Consider the following 19,613-nt stretch of genomic DNA (forward strand, 5'->3'; position numbering starts at 1 on the left):
AAAACAAAGCAAGACAAGCATATAAAAGAATAATGACACCAGGATCAGCAATTGTGTCCTTTACTTGCATTGGGACATTATGGCAGAATCTTCTTAATTGCAGGATAATGCATTACCTGTACACAAAGATGATGAAAGTTGCCTATAACCTCATAAATCCATTGGTAGTATCTTTGAATTTTAAGTACTGTATGCTATGCTATATTTTAATGTCATGCAGGTTTAATTTTTCTTTAGCAAACCTTTCCTTTCTATATGACATAATCTATAGCGTATAAGTGTTCATAATTATGTTAGCTTTTAACATACCTTATCAATTCCAAGCACAATATTCCTCAGATTTAGTGATTTTTTTACTGATTTTGCAGTTGCTCTTTTACTATATATTCAGGCAAAACCTGTCTATGTTTCTCTGATAACTGATACGTACTGCTTGTTATAAGTTACATACAGACTATCCAATTGATCTTTTACTTTCTTGTTCAGTTTTTTGCTTCTTTTAGGTAAATAAGTGTAAAAAGGCTGTGTGCTATACTTTAGCAGTACATTTTACTTTATAAAGGAAAGATAAAATGCTGATTTTCTATCCTATCAGAATATAAAACCCTTTATATATAAACTGTGCTTGAATAAATTGCAAACCAGTTGGATATAGCATCCTAGCTACTTGGTACATTAATCTTAGCAAATGTTATATTATTAGCACTCAAGTACTTGGTGACTTCTTTACACCATGTGTCATGTAGTGAGTACAGAAGAATTTTCTCTGCCTCGAAAAGCTTTGAGGACAAGCAGAAGAACTGGAAAGTCTCCTGGAGCAGTGCTTGCACTGGAAGGATGAGAGGGCAGTGCAGTTCGGCAGCCACATCCTCATTTCACCCTTCCTCACCTGGAGCTGCATTCGCTGTGCCTTATCTAGTCTTTCGAGCGCACTGCCCTGACCATTTCACCTCCTATTTCCTAGAGAAACTCTAATAACATTTTCCATTGTTCTCTTTCCAGAGGCAGTTTCGATGCATTCTTATTTTGCACAAGTCTTAAGAGCTCTGCAGAAACCAATCTTGTCTCAGTATGCTCATGACATTCACTGGGCATCTTTATTATGCAAATACAACTGCAGCATTGATTTCCTCTGTTTAGCAATGTAACAAGATGATTCCTTCAAATTAGGATTCATGTAGAACTATGCATAATGTAAAAACAGAGTAAGTTGGTAACTAATTTGCTGGTAAAAATTTGTTTCACTTACGTGAAAGCCAAGCAGAATCAGCTGTGGTAACATGATGCTTCACAACATTGGTTTGGGGTAAGTGCTCTGGCATTTAATTGCTTTGTGAAGTTTAAAATCTACTTTTGAACAATCTTTCCTACAGAGAGGAAATTCTCATTGATTAACAGTTAGTGGTAAGCTGAGTAATTCAAACTCCATCTGACTATTCAAGACCATGGCACCACTGAAGCACTGTAAGTGGAGCTGACTCTTCCCAGAGAAGTCACTACATTCATGTACCACCTCACAGAGGTGCTAGCTCACGTTCAGGAAGCCGGACTAGCCTAACTAAAACGGTCTCATGCTTTGCCAGAGATAATAAATTCTACTTTCGCAAGAGGGGCAACACTGTGTTGCCACAACTAACCCTCTGTCTGGGCGAGATGCTTTCTTTGGACCTAGTTCAGACATCTCCATGAGATTGCATTGCAGTCCAGATGCAGCCACAGGATTTCACTGAAGGAGACGAGTCTGACCAGTTAATGAGGGTCAAACCATTACCTGCCTGCTCTTTCTTGGACAAGTTGAATTGGCCTATGCAAGTTTTCCCTGTTGGGATCTGTCTGTGTTTGAAAGGTTTCTCAAGGCTGTGCTAATCCAGGCTCTGCAGCAGGAATTGAGAAGAGCTCACAGAGGGAACCTGCAAGGCACTGAGACACAAAGCCAGCTCTTCCCAAGCCCTTGACATTCCTCATTTTGACTGCAAGGTTAGGAACCAATGCACTGTTATAGTTCCCTGCTTTACACTGTTCTGGGACATCTTTATCTGCACTAGGAAAATTTGCAGTCACTAGGGGCTTCATGTCACTAAAAAAGTTGCCTCCTCCCTTTAATGCTACCAGGGGAAAACTTGAAAAAAAATCCTTTAAATTTCTAACTAGGAGCTACCAAGACTTAATCATTTATAGTATTTGGTACAGAGCAGAGGTGTTATCTGAATGTCTGAACTGTGCATATCTTCCTCTAACTGACTACCTCAGGTGTATGAAGTTTGGTTTGTGCTTAACCATGAAATTTTTGTGATGTGTTTTTACTCTTAAATTAAAGTCGTATATGAAATATCCATCATGATGTCCTTTTCCCCAGGCAATGCATATAAAGCAAGAAGTCTTGATAGTGTGTGCCTCATCTGGCAGGATTTAAATGAAAAATAACCCTAGCTAACTAAGATGAAGAAAAGCAAAGGGGAAAATGATCATAATTCATCTGTAATACTTTGTGAGGAGACAGAGATACAAATAATAAATATAAATATGATATCAATAGAAAAAAATAGATATTATTAAAACACATATACAGATGTAAATATAAAAAAATATAAATTGTTCAGAAAGTGCTTTGTTTATATTTGTTTCCATGGAGGACTTTGTTCAATGGTAGTTTATTTTTCACTCTGAAGATAGTAAAAAATCCAATTATCTGTTGCTAGGGGCATTATTATTTTATCTTAATTTGGAGAAAGCTGATTCTAATGCATTAAAACTTTCTTCAAGCAAGAGAAAGCAGAGACTAGCTCTGCAATTAGAACAGTTTTGCTACATCTGGTTCATGACACTGCTTAAAAAACAAACAAAACAAACAAGCAAACAATTTAGTCCAAGTCATTTACTCTTTCATTTCAAGAAGGATTAAAATTTCATCTTTACAGTAACTTAGTAATGTATTATTAGTATTCGATATCAGTTACAATGCTATAATTCATTCAGGAGGTATTTCTCAGGTACCTGGTTAACATAAAAATCCCAAACAACCTCTGATTTTACTTCAAAAACCAATCAGCCCTTTTGTATGTCATTTGCCTTTGAGTAGATAAGAAGCTTACAAAAGTAAAATTGAGTGCTTACTCAAAAAAACCTAATCTTCACTGTGGTGATTTGCCACCAGCCCCTCCCTTGCAGCAATATTTCAAAGATACATTTTTCCGGTGGCCAATATTTCACTTGCTGTCAATTTCAATTCTTAGACCAATAAATCAAAACCAGTTATTTCTTGAAATATTGAAAAAGCAAGAAGCTAAAAGGGAATATTTCAATTCTTGTGTAAATAAAGAAAACTGGATTTGAATAAGGAGAGAGACAGAGGACAAGACTGCTTGTGGCCATGACAAACAAAACTGGTCAGGAGTTGGTACATCAAGTCCTATGAATTCTTAATGCAGAGCAGGAGCAACACCGTTCGGTACCCAGCTGCACAGCAGGACCTGGAACAACTCCTGCTCTGCATTTGGCAGCTTAAAAATTTGTAGCTGCTGGAGCTACTTAGTGGAGTGGCCATCGGCTCCAGAGATCTCCTGCTGTTTACCATGTCCAAGCTCTCCTTTAGGTCATAGACATAATTTTGCTGGGATGAACTCATTTACCCTCCAGAAAATCTATTGGAATGGTCTTGTTTGCAGCATCTTTAATTGGACTGTGGTCTGATCCAGACAGTCAGAGAAATACTGTCCACACAGGTTTGACCCAAGTGGATCGACTATGCAAGGAAAACACCATTATCCATGGCTATATGCATAAGATTAGCACAATGATATGTGTGCTATTATTTAAAATGGGAGAAAAAGTCTGCTGTTATACTGAACATATGCATCCACAGCATCGATTCTTTCAAACTGGGCCAATACAACTTATATTTGCAGCGCTGTAGACTTGGGGAACACTGGCTGGAAAGCTGCCTGTCAGAAAAGGACCTGGGGTGCTGGTAGACAGCTGGCTGAACATGAGCCAGTAGTGTGCCCAGGTGGCCAAAAGCATGCTGGCTTATATCACGAATAGTGTGGCCAGCAGGAGTAGGGAAGTAATTGTACCCCTGTACTCAGCACTGGTGAGGCCGCACCTCGAATACTGTGTGCAGTTTTGGGCCCCTCAGTACAAGAAAGACATTGAGGTGTTGGAGCATGTCCAAAGAAGGGCAACAAAGCTCAGGAAGGGTCTAGAGAACAAGTCTTATGAGGAGCGGCTCAGGGAACTGGGATTGTTTAGTCTGGAGTAGAGGAGGCTGCTCTCTACACCTACCTGAAAGGAGGCTGTGGTGAGGGGATGTTGGTCTCTTCTCCCAAGTAACTAGTGATAGGTCTAGAGGAAATGGCCTCGAGTTGTATCAGGGGAGGTTTAGATTGGATATTAGGAAAAATTTATTTACTGAAAGAGTGGTCAAGCATTGGAACAGGCTGCCCAAGGAAGTGGTAGAGTCACCATCCCTGGAGATGCTCAAAAAACGTGTAGACGTGGCACTTCGGGACATGGTTTAGTAGGCATGGTGGTGTTGGGTTGATATTTAGACTTGATGATCTTAGAGGTCTTTTCCAACCTTAATGATTCTATGCTATTCTATTCTGTTCTATCTTAACTACACTACTATGCACAATACTTCTGACTGGATCAGTGGAGTTACCACAGATACATATCAGTACAAATGAAAGAAAAATCTGGCTCCAAGTGAAAGAAGAGAACATCAGAGAGGATAGCTAGAGCTCCTTAAGATCTGTGTCTCAGTGTGCATCATTCCAGCTTCAATGTCTAAATGAAACTGGCCTGTGCCCCATTCACAGGTTGTGGCAAATTCAGGAAGGCTGATGAGTGCAAACATCATCCATACTTCTGAATCTCTGCAGGTTTTGTTTTGTTTTGTTTTGTTTTGTTTTGTTTTGTTTTTGTCTGAGTTCAAAACACTTTGTTCTAGAGGTATAGACACCTCTGGAAGCCTTGTAGCTCTGTTTGTAGGTATTGCACTTACCTTAATATGTTTATCTGAGAGGCAATGTATAGTAGCAAGAGACCAGTCATTCAGTAATGAGTCTGACAGGTCCCTAGACAAAATCCATCTCTCATCATCGCAGCCTGGATTCCCAGAGATGCCAAACAGAATCCCAGAAAGTCCCGGAGCAGTACATGGGTGGAGGTTGTTTGAGTCCTGGAGGAAAGCTTTATATATCTCCATAGTGTTCTTTGCTTCTCCCTCAGTGTCTGCTTTCTGGTGACTCTTAAGCGAGTTAGATGTCTAGTCTGACCTAGTGTGGCTACTTTTACGTTGAGTGTGAGCAGAACTAACATGCAACCCTCTGCACCTGATGGTAGACATGCTCTTCTATTCAAAGCAAGTTCACAGCAGTCACTCTTTACCCTGCCTTCACCCTCTGCCTCATGGTGGCTGAATCACTGAAAAAATGACTCAGGATATTTTGCTTCTCGAGACCAGAGTTGCATCAGAACCATTTCTACTGACATGTAATCACATGATTTTAGACACCAGGAGAGCTCTTTAGTCTCAGACCAGAAACAACGTTTCACTTATAAATTTGAGTACTTTTCAATCTGTAATTTTTTTTTAATATAAAAAGGAACCAGACAAAATCTACATTTTACTCATGCACTAAGTGAAGAAAAAAATAATGTCTCTTATTACATCTGCTTAATGCTACAACTATTTCATTTAGAATAACAGCAATGTCAAAAAATAATTTAAAAAAAGTCTTAAACATAACTATGTATTTAAGCTTTCCTTTTGCAATTGCTCCAGGCTCAGTAATGCCCAGCATTCCAAGTAATTTGAATATAATTGAAGCCTTCTGTGTTTTTAACATGTGTGTTATGAAATTCTGCGTGTCTGGAGGTGAGCAGACACTATGTGCCACCTACTTTACTATTTTGCTTCAGAGATTTGACTTATTGAGAAGCAAGCTTAATGCAAATAAAATGGCTTTCCCCTCCTGGCATTTGGCAGGCATACAGAAATGCAACAGAAGAGCAGAGTACCTAGAGACACTCACTTCTCAGAACTGTGTTCGGAAAGAATAGAAAGCATTTAAATTCAAAACGAACCATCTGTGACAACTCCTAAGCAGTTCCTCATTTCAGAAAGTGCAAGCCTGGGAATGAAAGTGAAACTGTAGTAACTGTCATTTAAAATAATCTAATATAGACTTTTCTGCCTTTGAGGAGAGGGTGGGCACAGATTTTCTGGAAGCCCACTCTTTTTCATTTCCTTAGCATATATTTTACAGTTCAGGAGAACTGAATCACATCTGTAGCCAACGTATATTACACATCTCATGGGACAAAAGGTGATGGAAGAGGCACTATCATTGTGGATCACCTCTCAGCAGTTCGTATCCACAACTGATATAAGCTAATACAACTTTGCATCAAAATTAATTTTAAAACAATTTCTAAGAGAAGAATGACTTCATACTAGAAATAAGGTATTCAGTATTCCCCATTTGGGAAATCTGAAATACTGCATCTTAGACAGTTGCATTCAGAAATGAAAACCAGAGAGTTTCTGTTAGTTTACTCAGATCAGAAATAAACAGAGCAATGGCAGCATGGCCAAGTTAAGTAGAAACACATGGAAATTCCTGCTTGCCCAAGCACTATATATACAGTATACATTGGCTGGCTACACCTTTGGATTTACAGGATTTAAATCAGATCAGAATTTGGTCCTCAGAGTATTCAACAGGCAGTTCTGGGAAAGGATCCAGAAGAACTCAGTCAGTAACCATGAAGACTGTCATTTTCTAAGATACAAGTTGCAGACTGAAAAAATATGTATTGTTGGGCAGTAAAATTATGGTTTTATTTCTTATTGAATTTGGAGCTACACTGCAAGCTGTAGAAAATATGCAACTAATAGAATGTTGTGTATATTTAGTGAATCTGGAAAATACCCCCGGGATGGCAGCTCTCGATCCTGCTAGGATACTTTCCACAGGCGTTGAGCTATGGTTGTACGTGTGTGAACACCAAGTGTGTTGCAAGGCCTCCTATTTTATTGCTGCTGTTTAGTAAGCCATTTTGTCAACTGAATTAGTATATATTTATTTAAAAATATAGAACCTTGAAAGGTATTTTAAATACTGTTTTATCAACATTCAAGTTCTAATCTATGGTTAAAACAAGATAATAATACAGCATCAGTTCAACCTCTGCTTACCTTGAATATGCAAAGTCTCACCACAATCGAAGTCTGGTTGCAGGATTGGACCACAGCAGTGAGGAATCAGCATATGACTTCTGAGCAAATCATGGGCTTGCCATGAACAGATCTCCTACGGAGAGCTACCCCGGGGCACGGCTGTGGCTGCGTCACCCAACCCTGAGATCTCAGCTGTAACTGTCTCTTCCAGGTACTCCTTTCAAGATGAAGAAGACATGTTCATGGTGGTTGATCTCTTACTTGGAGGCGATCTGCGTTACCATTTGCAGCAGAACGTCCACTTTAATGAAGGAACTGTTAAGCTGTACATTTGTGAGCTGGCGCTTTCCTTGGATTATTTGCAGAGATACCACATCATTCACAGGTGAGTGGATTTCATTTGAGGGACAGGCTGCTTTCTTTTGGCAGAGCAGAGGAATGTTATCCTGTATCTGATTGCATGGTTCTGTTTATTCAAAAACTCTGAAAAGTTCTCATTGTTATCCAAGGGTGGAATTTGGCTCTGAAAAGGTTTAAGTGTTTTGTTTCAGTATTTGTTTCAGCAATTCAGTAGCCACATATCCTTCTCATACTGCCCTTTTCTTGTTCTAATCTCATAATATGATGTATATCTTTTACTATGTTTTTTAAACACTAAATACAACCCACAACAGCATCCTGGGTGCTTTTAATTTATTTTTAGTTCTTCACTACCCCAATGCTCCTGAACATAAAAATGTTGTAATCCAGTACAACAACTTCACACAAAACTAGGGAAAGGTCAACAAACTAAAGGTTGACAATAAATAATAGTTTGTTTACTTGCAGAATCTGCCTGAAGGTTAGAAAGAGGAAAAGAGTTGGGGAAATAAGAGAAATAGTAGAAATAAATTGGAACAGCGATAGATGGTTCATCCTTTTTGCACTTCATTGATTACAACAACCCTCTATTTTTACTGCCTTACAGCTTGCAATAATAGTATTCATGTCAAAAAAAAAGGTGTGAAGAACAAGGGTCTGTTTGTTTTCCTTAAACAATTTGGCATTTAACTGAAGCAGCAGAGTAACTTATCTTTTTACGTTAACACAGCAGCTGTGAAATTATACAGTTATGGGCTTGAGCCTCTATTTTACTTTCTTTAGGCTAAATTCAGGATATTCCTTCCGGATTTACAGTGATTTGAATACAAAAGTAATTAGTTTTGTGTGTTACCAGAGTTGGATTGAGTTTCAGAGACCAAACTAAACTAAGCCGTGCCATATATCTTCCAGTATCCAGTATAAAAAAATTCCTCCAAATATATTCATTGAGAATTTTCATCCCATTCACCTACCACAGTTGCCTCATGATTTTACAAAAAAAAAAACCAAAACACAATAAAAAGTATAATCTGACTTTCAGAAGAGGGAAGGTATGTACGACATCTCTCTGATCTGAGGTGCAGAGGTAGATAGTTGTTCAGTATTACTGAAGCTGCGTAAGACAAAATTCAAACATTGCAACAGTTTTGCTTGCAATTACAACTCCCACAAATGTTGCAAGTAATTTCTGAAATTTTGTATCTTTAGCACACTATTATTATTTTAGTACATTTCCATGCATTTTGCATATGTTTTCCTTTCTCAGTGAATATTTTAAAAGTGGAGCTCAGAATTTTGGCTGATCTTTGTTTCTGTGCCTTAAGGAATGTTCTTGATGACAACCCTCATTTGAATGATGAGATATTTTATGTAAATAGGCTGTCAAAACATTCACGAGAGAATACAGTTTATAATCAAAACTTGTATTTTGCTAGAATCCTGTGACTTAAAAATGTTTCACAGAAAAGCCTGTAAAGGGTGGCAGATGTCTTGAGAGATGAAGGACTGGATTGAAGGCATTGTAGTTGGTTGTAGTTTTTTGTGACAGTGTCTGCATTGCCATGGCCAAATTACAAAATTGGGCAAGACGCTTTGTTCTCTTCTATATTACTTAATCATGACTAGTAAGCACTTGATTTTACTTGATTTTCTTTTTTTTTTTCCACTGGTTTTGGTGTAAAGTAACACCACTAAACTTCAACACTTGCTGACTTGCACCAAGGCAGGGGGAGGTATGGGTGCCTGGAGATGGTTGTTGGCTCCATTTGGGGGCACATTCTGGCATTTGCTTTTTGCTTTCACTCTACACTGAAAGTTTTCACAAAACCAGACTTGTCAAAATACCTGTCTCTTAGCTTGCAGCGGGTCTTACTGGCTTGTTAGCCAGGATTATTGTTTAGGCTATAAAGGATCTGGTTCAGGACTCCACTGTGTTATGGAAGAGATGTTTATTTTGAAGCTGGCAGACGTGAGATCTGAGTGTGACTCCCCCTTCACCGCTCACTGCCTAATCACCCAGCTATGGCACGAGGAGCCTTTTGCCTCTCATCTTCCCACTAATTACTGTAACATCCCAAACAATCCACACGCCAGTGAACATGTTGTTTAGCCAGTAGAGTCCCAGCACATTCTGCCTTCTGCCTTGCCACTACCTGGAACAGCACTCCGCAGGACGGGTCTTCAGCTGCCGTAAATCTCTGCGGTATGGCTGGCATCAAGAGTGCAATGCTGATTTAAATTGGCTCAGGAGCTGAGCCAGCAGTGATGCACAGTGAGGAGACAGGTAACCATTACTCCATCATTGCAAACCATCACCATCTCAATCAGAGATGAAACCAGTGAGCTGGTTGGTGTTTATACTTCGTGGTAGCAGACCTCAGCAATATCATTGTGATCAAGTCCTTCCAGTCAGCATTCACATGTTAACCTACAAAACTGTATTAGATCTTTCATTTTTAAATGAGTGCATTGGCAGCAAAAGGGAAAAAAAGAGGTTAGTGAGTCACAGAGTCATTGAGAGAGCCCCCTACTAAATTTTGTCTGGGCTACAAAGAAAGAATAGTTGAATGATTCATCAGACTGGGTAGGTGGATTTTCAAATTGCAGTATTATAAAGAGCTGAATATATGATGTGTGAGTCAGGAACTTAACTCCTCCTCAATATTTACAGATGTGTATGAAATGTGTTCAGGTTTCCATTACTATTGCATCCGGCAACATGACAGAATGGGTTTTTTTGAGATTAATCTGCAGCCCCAGGAGTTTGCTATGAAAGGAAGTGGTAATGAAGGGAACTGGAGTTATCAGGCATTTATGAATGGATGAAGAATTGTCCAGATCAGTGCCATGCCAGTTCCCCTCGGAGATGCCTTGCAATGCATTTGCAATGTATTTGCTGATGTTAGCATTGTGTACTTTGAATATGGCAATCATGTCAGCAATAGAAGTATTGTTTGTGCAGGAACAACTTTAACCATAAATAGTGTAAAAACCACTGCTGTTCTGGTCTGTTTATGAAACTTGTCATTTTTATTAATCACACCCATGTATATAAAACCCAAATCTGCAATGCATAATCCTGCAATAGTGGATTTATTTATTATGGCAGAATAGTGAATGCTGCACTGTCTCTCATTTGCAGTTCTGTAGTAAATGGTTGCATTTACGTAGCTGTTCAGCCAGAATTATAAAAACTTTAAAAAGAACTGCTCTAAGTTTCAAGCTATGATTCGAAGACTATTCTGGACAAACTTGTCACACGACAGCTAGCTTAATATTTAGATATCTCTAAATTGTTGGTCACAGGTAACTGCTACATTATAAAACTTTATTTACTCACAGCTTTCCTGTAATTATATTTTATCCACATTTCTTAAATTAAAAAATAATTATTTGAAAGCTGGATAAGGGGTGTTTATTATAGACCCTAAGATCCAGTACATACAGAAGTGCTTCTGAAAATTCGCATGGTTTCATTCATTCTCAAATGCTGGATCAAATCTAACATTCTGCTGTTTTGAGACATTATAACTAAACGCATTTTTTCCAGCACCACTTGTATAATACCAGTGAATAATGTGTTGGACAAAAGTTTTCCCATCAAAGGCTGAATAAACTTATTTCAGCCATGAGTAACCCAACCTCCTCCTTTCACAAGTGTTGCTGTTCATACATTTCAATAAAACCACCTGCTTCCTCACCAAAGCAGGCTGCCCATTTTCATTCAGCAAGTTCTTCCAGCAGCAGTGTTGTCTCTCTCAGGATGCTCTTGCAGCCTGAGCCTTGGCTCGGAGCAGTGCTGGCCCTGCAGTGCTGCGGCTGCTGCCCAAGTAACACGCTTGTGCTGATAAAACCATGTTTTCTCTTTCTAGGGGGCCAAGTGTTAACTGCATTGCCTTTGCAACTTTTCATCATTGTTTGGCTCCATTGGTTTTCATCTGCTTAGAAAAGAGGCTGGATGCAGCAGATGTCTGGAAAGGAAATGCCAGTAACCTTCCAGCACAATTTTAGGATACTGGACTAGCTGTTTGATCTGCATGCCCAGGGATTTTTATTTCAGAGGGGGTTTTTAATGCAAAACCATTCACGTGTGTATGTGTATATATACATAAGCATTCATATAATTTCTTTTTTGTTCTGATTGAAGTACAGTATGACTGGAATCAATCTGGCTTGGCAGGTTTATGCTGTTTGACTACTGTGATAACCCCTGTTTTCTATCCACACAAGTTCTCCTTCCAATGGAGAGCAGCACCAAGAGCTATTCCAGCTCCAAACAGCTACTTAGCAGCAGTCCAGGGTGGGCAAAAGCTAGTGGAAAATGGTGACAAATTGAGCTTTACATTTTCCTTTGCCAGCTGATCCACTGCAGAGTAAGGATGTCTTGCTGCTACTAGCTAGACAAGAGGTACCCTTTGTTCAGCCCTGCTAGTCTGGGCTGTGGTATAAGAGATTCCTGTTTGTTCATTACCACTGTGCCTTTCAAGGTGTCCAGCAGTCTGGTGAAATAAGATAACAGATCTAAATGATTAGACTATTCTTTAAAATGAGCCTTCCCAGTCTCACTTGTGACACCATACACCAAAAGAACAAACTCTAATTGAAAATGTTCCCTTCATAACACTATCCATTTAGTATGTAAGCAGTAAATAGGTTTGGAAATTATTTGAAAATGGAGAATTTTCCCTTTATTGTTTCTCATAGAAGTCACAGACAGAATAACGCCAATCTGAGATTTACCAGGACATATTAAAAGGACACAGTTCTTTAAGGATTTCAGTAGTCTTTCTCTTGCTGGTAAGCATGTGCAGATGAAGAAGAAAATGTAACAGAGTCTGAAGTAGATTAAATGGGGAAAAAAAATAACCATAATGTGACTACTATTCATAAGCAGTACCAAAGATCATGAAAGGCCAAGAGGCCTGTCCTTTGAATTTTCTTAATTTGTCTTCCCATGTCTCTTGCATGTCTTTGTATTATTTCTTTAAAGAAGTGCAAGCCCACATTATTTCCAAGGAAAATTTGCAGGAACTGAGCAATGAGTTATCTAAGAGAAGCAAATTAGAAAACATATCAGAAACAGCCAATAAAGAAACACCATGCAAACCACAAAGCACAGAAAACCCGCTGAATGCTTATGAACCAGAGCTGATCAAAAAGAAAATTGTTCACAAATTCTAGGCACAAAAGGTATTTAAATTTCAGTTATGTCCTTAAAAAAGAATTATGTATCACAAGGTGTGAATATGCAGAGAATAAGCCTTTCAACTTTTGAATGGAGTTCTCAATCTACAAGAACAAATTAATTTTACTTCAATTTGGCAACACTGAAAGAAAAAGTTATTTCATGTACCATATGACATACTGCAAATAAATGAAGTTGGTTTGGAAACACATTGAGATCTCAATACCGAGAGGTGAGATTTCTCATGAAGTAAAACTGGGGAGGAGACATGGGTAACACTCTGAGATGTGTGGTGACCCATTGGGTGCTCCAGTTCTGGCACTGACACTGATATAATCTTTTATGGTGGGCCTTGTGCACTCTCCCTTCATCACTCATGTGAAATACCAGAAGACACCCACCACATCCTCACTCCCTTCATACTCCATGGCCAAGGGATCTTTGTTGCAGTCAGCAGGGGATTGCTCTGTTCCTTACAGTTTTCAGGTGAGTAGATGAAGTTAAGCCTTGGCTCTTTCCTTGATCCTCCTTCTTCTCATTATTGCAAAGTTGTAAGAATGTGCTTACATGAAATATTTTGTTTAGCCGAAGAAAAGTTGCCTCTTAAGCCCTACGTAGTTTAAATGTGTAGTCAACATCAGGAGAGGGAAGATCTGAACTGTAGACTAAGCTTGGCCAAGTATTAGGTATCAAACTTCCAGTCGCCAAGGATAACCTCAGCCTACTCCATCCTAAGTGTTTGTTTTTGCTGTATGCAGCTCTATAGAACAAGTGTCCTTCACTAAAAAAAAAATTAAGTTCTGTGATTATAGTTTGTTTTCTTATTACTCCCTTCTCTGTTTCAAAACAAACATTCAGACAAGCATAGATATGATCTAGACATCAAGGAGTATACGACATGCACCTGGAAGTTATATATTAATTCCTAATAATTTTTCTCTAGTTTAACTAGAAAGAATTCCCAACAATTTTATCTAAATTCTAATTTTCACACACTGATTTAAAGGCCTTCCTGAATCCTTTCTCACCTCACTGTCATTTAGCTGCAATCAACAAAACAAACAAGAAAAATCTTTGTTTTTTTCAAAAACTCTAAAATCACAATACCATTGCCAGGTCATTGTGGACTTACACATGCCTGACTTGCTCATACTTGTTGTAACTCCATACTCCTCCATACTCACTACTACATACTCCATACTCACTATTGGAGAACACAGCTCTCTTGGAGCAAGGTAAAGCCTTTCCATAGAGGGAATCAGCACTTCGTGCTGTTCATGGCTAAGTACACAGGAAGAGGAGTCAGTGTAGAGAAACTGAGACCCAGGCAAATTCAGACTCTGTGTCATGTCAGGAGGTACAAATCTTTTTGAAAATGGGTGACACAAAGCTATTAGGGAATTACCTTGCCAAAGAGCTTGCTACTGCAGTGAGGGTGATAGTCAGCCTCCTGGAGATGCCAGCAGGTTCACTGATGCCTGCACTCACCACGCTCTTTTCTGTGGAGTGTGCTGAAAGGGCAAGTATAAAGTTCATGTAGATACACACTAGTTTTCTAGTTCCATGCTCTGCATTTCCCACTTCCCAATCACTATGGTAGAGAGTATACTAGTGGTTTGGCTTTTTCATCTATGTCTGTCTTCCAGAAGGTTCTCTTAAAGCCCATCCTTACGTTTGTTCTGGGGTTATAATGACTTGCTTCTATGAATTACTTCTAGGTTCTGCAGAGTGCATCCCCACCTAAATCAGCTGCTGTCACCTGACTGTGTTATTGTTTTTCCCTTCCTTCTTGTTTTCTTTAATAATCCCTTTACATTAACCTACCTTTTAGGAAGAGAAGTCTTATATAAGCAGGGTTCAGGGTGCATGATAGATATTAAAACACTACGTGTCCCTCATCTCCACAATTTATCACCCTATTGATGGATAATGAAATTAAGTGGTTTCCTTCCTTCCTTCTCCCACTCTTCAGCATTAAAGTCTTGATTATGAATCATATTCGTAGATTCAGACACTGAAGCAGAACATGTTGACAGAACTGAAGCAGAGCTCTATAGCCAAGAGTATCTCAGGTATCCATCCACAAATCTGAGCTGGTTTATGCTCGTTTTCTGCTTTAGTATATAGCAGGTTTCCTCGTGGCCAGTGCAGTGTGAGTGTTATCAGAGCCATTATTCTTTCACAGAAATCCATTACAAATTTCTTAGTGTTGCTTTAAAGCTTGAAGTTATTTTTTTGAATAATTTTCAATAAGTAATTACAAAGATTAGGAACTCCTTCTAGAGAGGCATACAGAGTCCACAGTATTAATTGTCTGGTTTATGTTGATTTTGGGAGCCTCCACCCCCCAGCTGCCATCCCAGGGTGGTGCTGCCATCCCAACCTTCCCATGCCAGCTGGGAGAGGAGGAGAGGCTGAACGAAAGCTCCTCTCACCAGCAAGATCAAATTAGCAGTGAAGTCTTAATTAACAGGGGGGAGAACAAGAGCTAACCCCCTCAGACACAACATTAATCCTTTTTTTCCAAAGCTCTGGTGTTAATGTTATGTTAAAAGTATTCTGACATGTTTTATCTTGGAAATTTCACAACGTCATGATTGTGTGCAGGCATATTTTCTCCACTGAAGTGGCAGATTTGCATGCAGTGTGCTTGAGTAATTTTTTTGTTTGTAGTCAGTGAAGAAATTTAAAACCTTTGATTAAAGTATGCAGATGGAGAGAGGGAATATGGAAAAAGACTAAACTTCAGGCTGAGCCAAGTATAAACCAATAGCAACATATGGACAATTGCTTCTTTCTGCTGTTTCTGCTTTAATGGTTGCAATGATTTTTTCTGCTTGGATGAGCAATACATACATAGGGTATTCTATCATTCCCTTGGAGATTTCCTTGCAACATAAGTTTTGTTTTAATATATGGCAAAAGAACAAAGACAATGCAAAAAGTGCACGTTTACATTATTTCCTCATGACTACAGTAGTCTTTTGTATCTCAGGAATTGAGTAGATTGTCCATGGTGTCGTAGAAGGTATTTCATTAAAGGATATTGCAGTTGAAGCTTCCTTCTTGCCTTAGAAATGTATTCAGTGCCTATCAGTACAGCTTTGATATTTCAGGTGAGGTGTGGTCCGAGTTAGCAGATATACAGAGGGATGAGAAAGAGTGGGAGTTGTAACACTGATCATCTGACAGAGTTTCATCTTTCAAAACAAATCATCTGGTAAGCAGGGACTGTAATTAAGATACAGATTGCCACAAGTTTTGTTCTGATGAAGTTGCCTTCCTGACTTGCTTTCTCTTGCATTTCTTCCCTACATCCTTTTTTTGGGAGCTCCTCAGGGCATTCCCTTGAGGTTATTTTCAAACATTTCTATATCCTCTGTGAACTCTTGTCACAGCTTCCCTGAATGGGTTTTACGGAGAAAGCAGAGCGGCTCAAAGCTTTGATGCCATATGACAATCCTACTGCTGAGCCTCTGCTTCTCCCAGCATATGCTTACACTCATTCCTTGGGGAGTTCCCTACTGACCCCGTGGGGATAACTGCATTTTCTGGCAGCAGAGGAGATGAGGCAAGCCTGCATTTCAGCAATTGTGGTGCTCTTGTCCATGCAGAACTGCTGTTAGAAGGGAAAGACCTTAAAATACAGTGCCAAACTGGGACCTTGAAGGTGGGAACTTGGTAGATGGTGCACTTTTAATGAACCAAAACTTTATTAAGTTTTGACAAAACTTAATTAAGTTAAGATATTATTTCTGATGAATTTGGTCATTCTTTACACAGATGATTAAGATCATCTTTACACTCAGACTAACAAGAATGAGAAATAACCTCTCTCTGGCTATCAGTTTTTATTCAGTTATTTGTCTGTTTATCTTTTCATACACATTGAACTTTGTTGTTTGCATCTGAATGCAGGATGCTGAGGAGTTGCTTTCTAGTCTAGTGATAAAAACAATACAAGGCTTGAGCTTCTCTTTTTTTTACTTTTACAGTGACTGTTCTGTGTCTAATCATGTTATAGTCTCCCACTTTATTTCAATTATGATTTTATTGCACATTTCATGCTATTTTTTTAAGTTTTGGAGGTTTAATTATGAGCACAGGTACTTCAGAAGATAAATGTAAGTTTTTATGACAGAACTGTAGAACTTCTTTCTATATACAGATAGTGTCTCCATTCTGCTCTTGCATTTTTTTTTTCTCTGGCTTTATTCAGCCATTAAACGGTGTTAGTTTTTAGTCAAAACCAACACTGCTTAAAATCTCATCTTTCTCTGTAGTTGTTGTCATTCAATGTCAAATGATGTGAGATGGAACTGGAATGATAAAAGACTTGATAAATGATAAAAAAATGCTGCAAGAAAAATAACAGCATAGAAGGTATCATTTTTTAAATAGTGTTAGAGAAACAAACTGGTTGTACAGTCTTGCACTGAGCTCTGGATATCTGGCCTGTGAGTTCACAGTTTGGACCTCCAGTGAAAGTGGCTGATTTTTCAGTCAGCTGAGCAGCTACACTTCAGAGACCCAATAGAAAGAAAAAAAAAAAGAAATTTGTGGTAAGATAGATGGACTTGAGGGTACTAAGAAGAAGAAAAGGACATAATCTCCCACATAAATTGCGGGATGTCCAGAGGGCATTAGGAGGGCTGAAAAAGAGACTGGGGAGTAGAGTGTGGGGTGGGGTGTAGGCAAAGCAAACGTACTGGGGAGATGGACAGACTTGGAAAGTCAAAATCAGCAGTGATGAGAGAGAGTGGAGAATGTGGGAGAGAGGCATTGTCGTAGTTCAGCCTCGATCAGGGCCAGACTATGCAGTCTCTCTCTCGCTCCCTCTACCCTCAGAGAAAACGGGGAGATGATATAAGGAAAAACGGCTCGAGGTTTGAGATAAGGACAGGGAGAAATCCATAAAGTTACTGTCACGGGCAAAATAGACTCGACTTGGGGAAAAATACTCATTTATTTCTAAAACTAGCAGGAGAATAAGACAGGGAACAAGATGACCTCCCCCAACCCATCCCTCTTCCTGGGCTTAACATTATCTCCACTACCTTCTCCCCTCCGACTGGCAAAGGGGGGAAGAGGGAATGAGGGTTATGGTCAGTTCATCACACGTTGTTTTACGCCGCTGCTTCATCGTCGGGGGAAGAACTCCTTGCATTCCTCCCCTGCTCCATCGTGGGTTCCCTCCCATGGGCCACAGTCCTTCATGACACTGCTCTGGCGTGGGTCATCTCTTCCACAGGGTGCAGTCCCTCCAGAACAGCTGCCCCAGCGGGCCCTCCACAGGCCACAGCCACCTTCAGGCATCCACCTGCTCCGACGTGGGGTCCTCCACGGGCTCCAAGTGGATCTCTGCTCCTCTGTGGACCTTCATGGGCTGCAGGGGGACAACCTGCTCCACCATGGTCTTCACCACGGGCTGCAGGGGAATCTTGGCCAGAAGCCGCATTATTCCTCCCCCTCCTTCTTCACTGACCTTGGCGTCTGCAGCCGTTCCTCACAACAGGCTGGCAGACGCCTCTCAGGATCCTTTTTACATCTTATTCACTTCAACTTCTCATCTCCTCTCCACTTCTTGCAGCCAGGCTGGGCCGAGTTGGGCCCAGTCGGCCATCTGCTGAGAGGCTAGAGGATGAGGCCTTCAAGGCCCACAAGGCTCACGTCTCCCCCTCTCTGCTCTCGCTCAGCTGCTTCACATCTTCTCTCCCTTTTTTTCCTGTTTCCTCTTCTTAAATATGTTATTGCAGAAGCATTATCACAGAACATTCTGCTACCAATTGGCTCGGCCTTTTGGCCAGCAGTGGGTTCGCCCTAGGCCTGGCTGAGTCCCCTGAACAAAGGGGAGCAACTTCTAGCAGGTTCCTACAGAAGCTACGACCTTAGCCCCCCGCCCCCTAAACAAAACCAGAACAGGCACCAAGAAGGAGGGGTGGAGGGGTGGGGTGCAGTAACAGGGAAATACAGAGTGGATGCCAGCGTGTGAATTCTGGGTCAGAGGGGTAAGGCTTACTGAAGGCTGAGTGGTTTTGAATATATCTCTCTTGGTCATTATCAAACAACTTTATTCACCAGATATGAAAAACCTTGCTCAGAGTTCTGCAGATAGGAATTAATACACTGGCATAAAAATTACTCCCTTTAGATATTCCTAGAAAAGGCGCGGATGTGGGAAAATGCAGTCTTAGATTTGCTATGTTGGTCTCTCAAAACAATAATACACTTATTGACAATAATCAATAGTAATTACTAATATAGTCACTTAGCAAGACTTGCTGAGTGGAAAACCTGTTGTCAGAATGCTGCATTTCTCAGCATTTATGCTAATTAAATATATTAGTTATCTATAGTTCTGCCTTTAAAATCTACAGAGACTCACAGCTTGCCTCTTAATTGGAGATGCTGCAGAATTTTCCCCTGATGGTGCTCCTTCAACTCTTCTGCAAACATATTCAGCTGCAGAAATGCTCTACAGACGGACCCAGATGCAGACAGGGGCACTTACATATGTATAGAGAGTTGCACACTAACTAAAGTACCAGCTTATTTCCCTGAGTCCCAGAGTACCTCTGCTGCTGAGACTAAGAGTTATGAGCATATAGGTAAGGATGTCCGTTTTCAGCCAACAGTCTTTTATCCTATCATTATTGTTTAATATTTGCTTTTGGAAAATACAGTGTCGAAAAGGAATAGCATATGAGATCTAAAGCTGAGAAATCGAATTATTAGACCTTAGTTGTCTAGATTTTTGAACATATATATAAAAGCAGTGTAACTCTTCAGTTAATGGGAAGAATGGTGGTGCTCAGTTATTGTCTGCTCTTCCCTCCTAAGAAATACTTGGTCACCAGTTTCCTTACATGAGACATGATTTTATCT

General features: G+C 39.8%; 1 protein-coding gene across 1 annotated transcript in view; it reads left to right on the plus strand.

The window, feature by feature from the left end:
- Positions 1–19,613, plus strand: part of STK32B (serine/threonine kinase 32B) — a 171,108-nt gene that overhangs the window by 80,315 nt on the left and 71,180 nt on the right. Inside the window, exon 4 of the mRNA XM_086746706.1 lies at positions 7,395–7,568. Coding sequence (XP_086602832.1) covers positions 7,395–7,568 — 174 coding nt within the window. The remainder of the gene's footprint in view (positions 1–7,394; positions 7,569–19,613) is intronic.

This window comes from Chlamydotis macqueenii, chromosome 4 (genome assembly GCF_036417535.1).
Source record: "Chlamydotis macqueenii isolate bChlMac1 chromosome 4, bChlMac1.mat, whole genome shotgun sequence".
NCBI lineage: Eukaryota > Metazoa > Chordata > Aves > Otidiformes > Otididae > Chlamydotis > Chlamydotis macqueenii.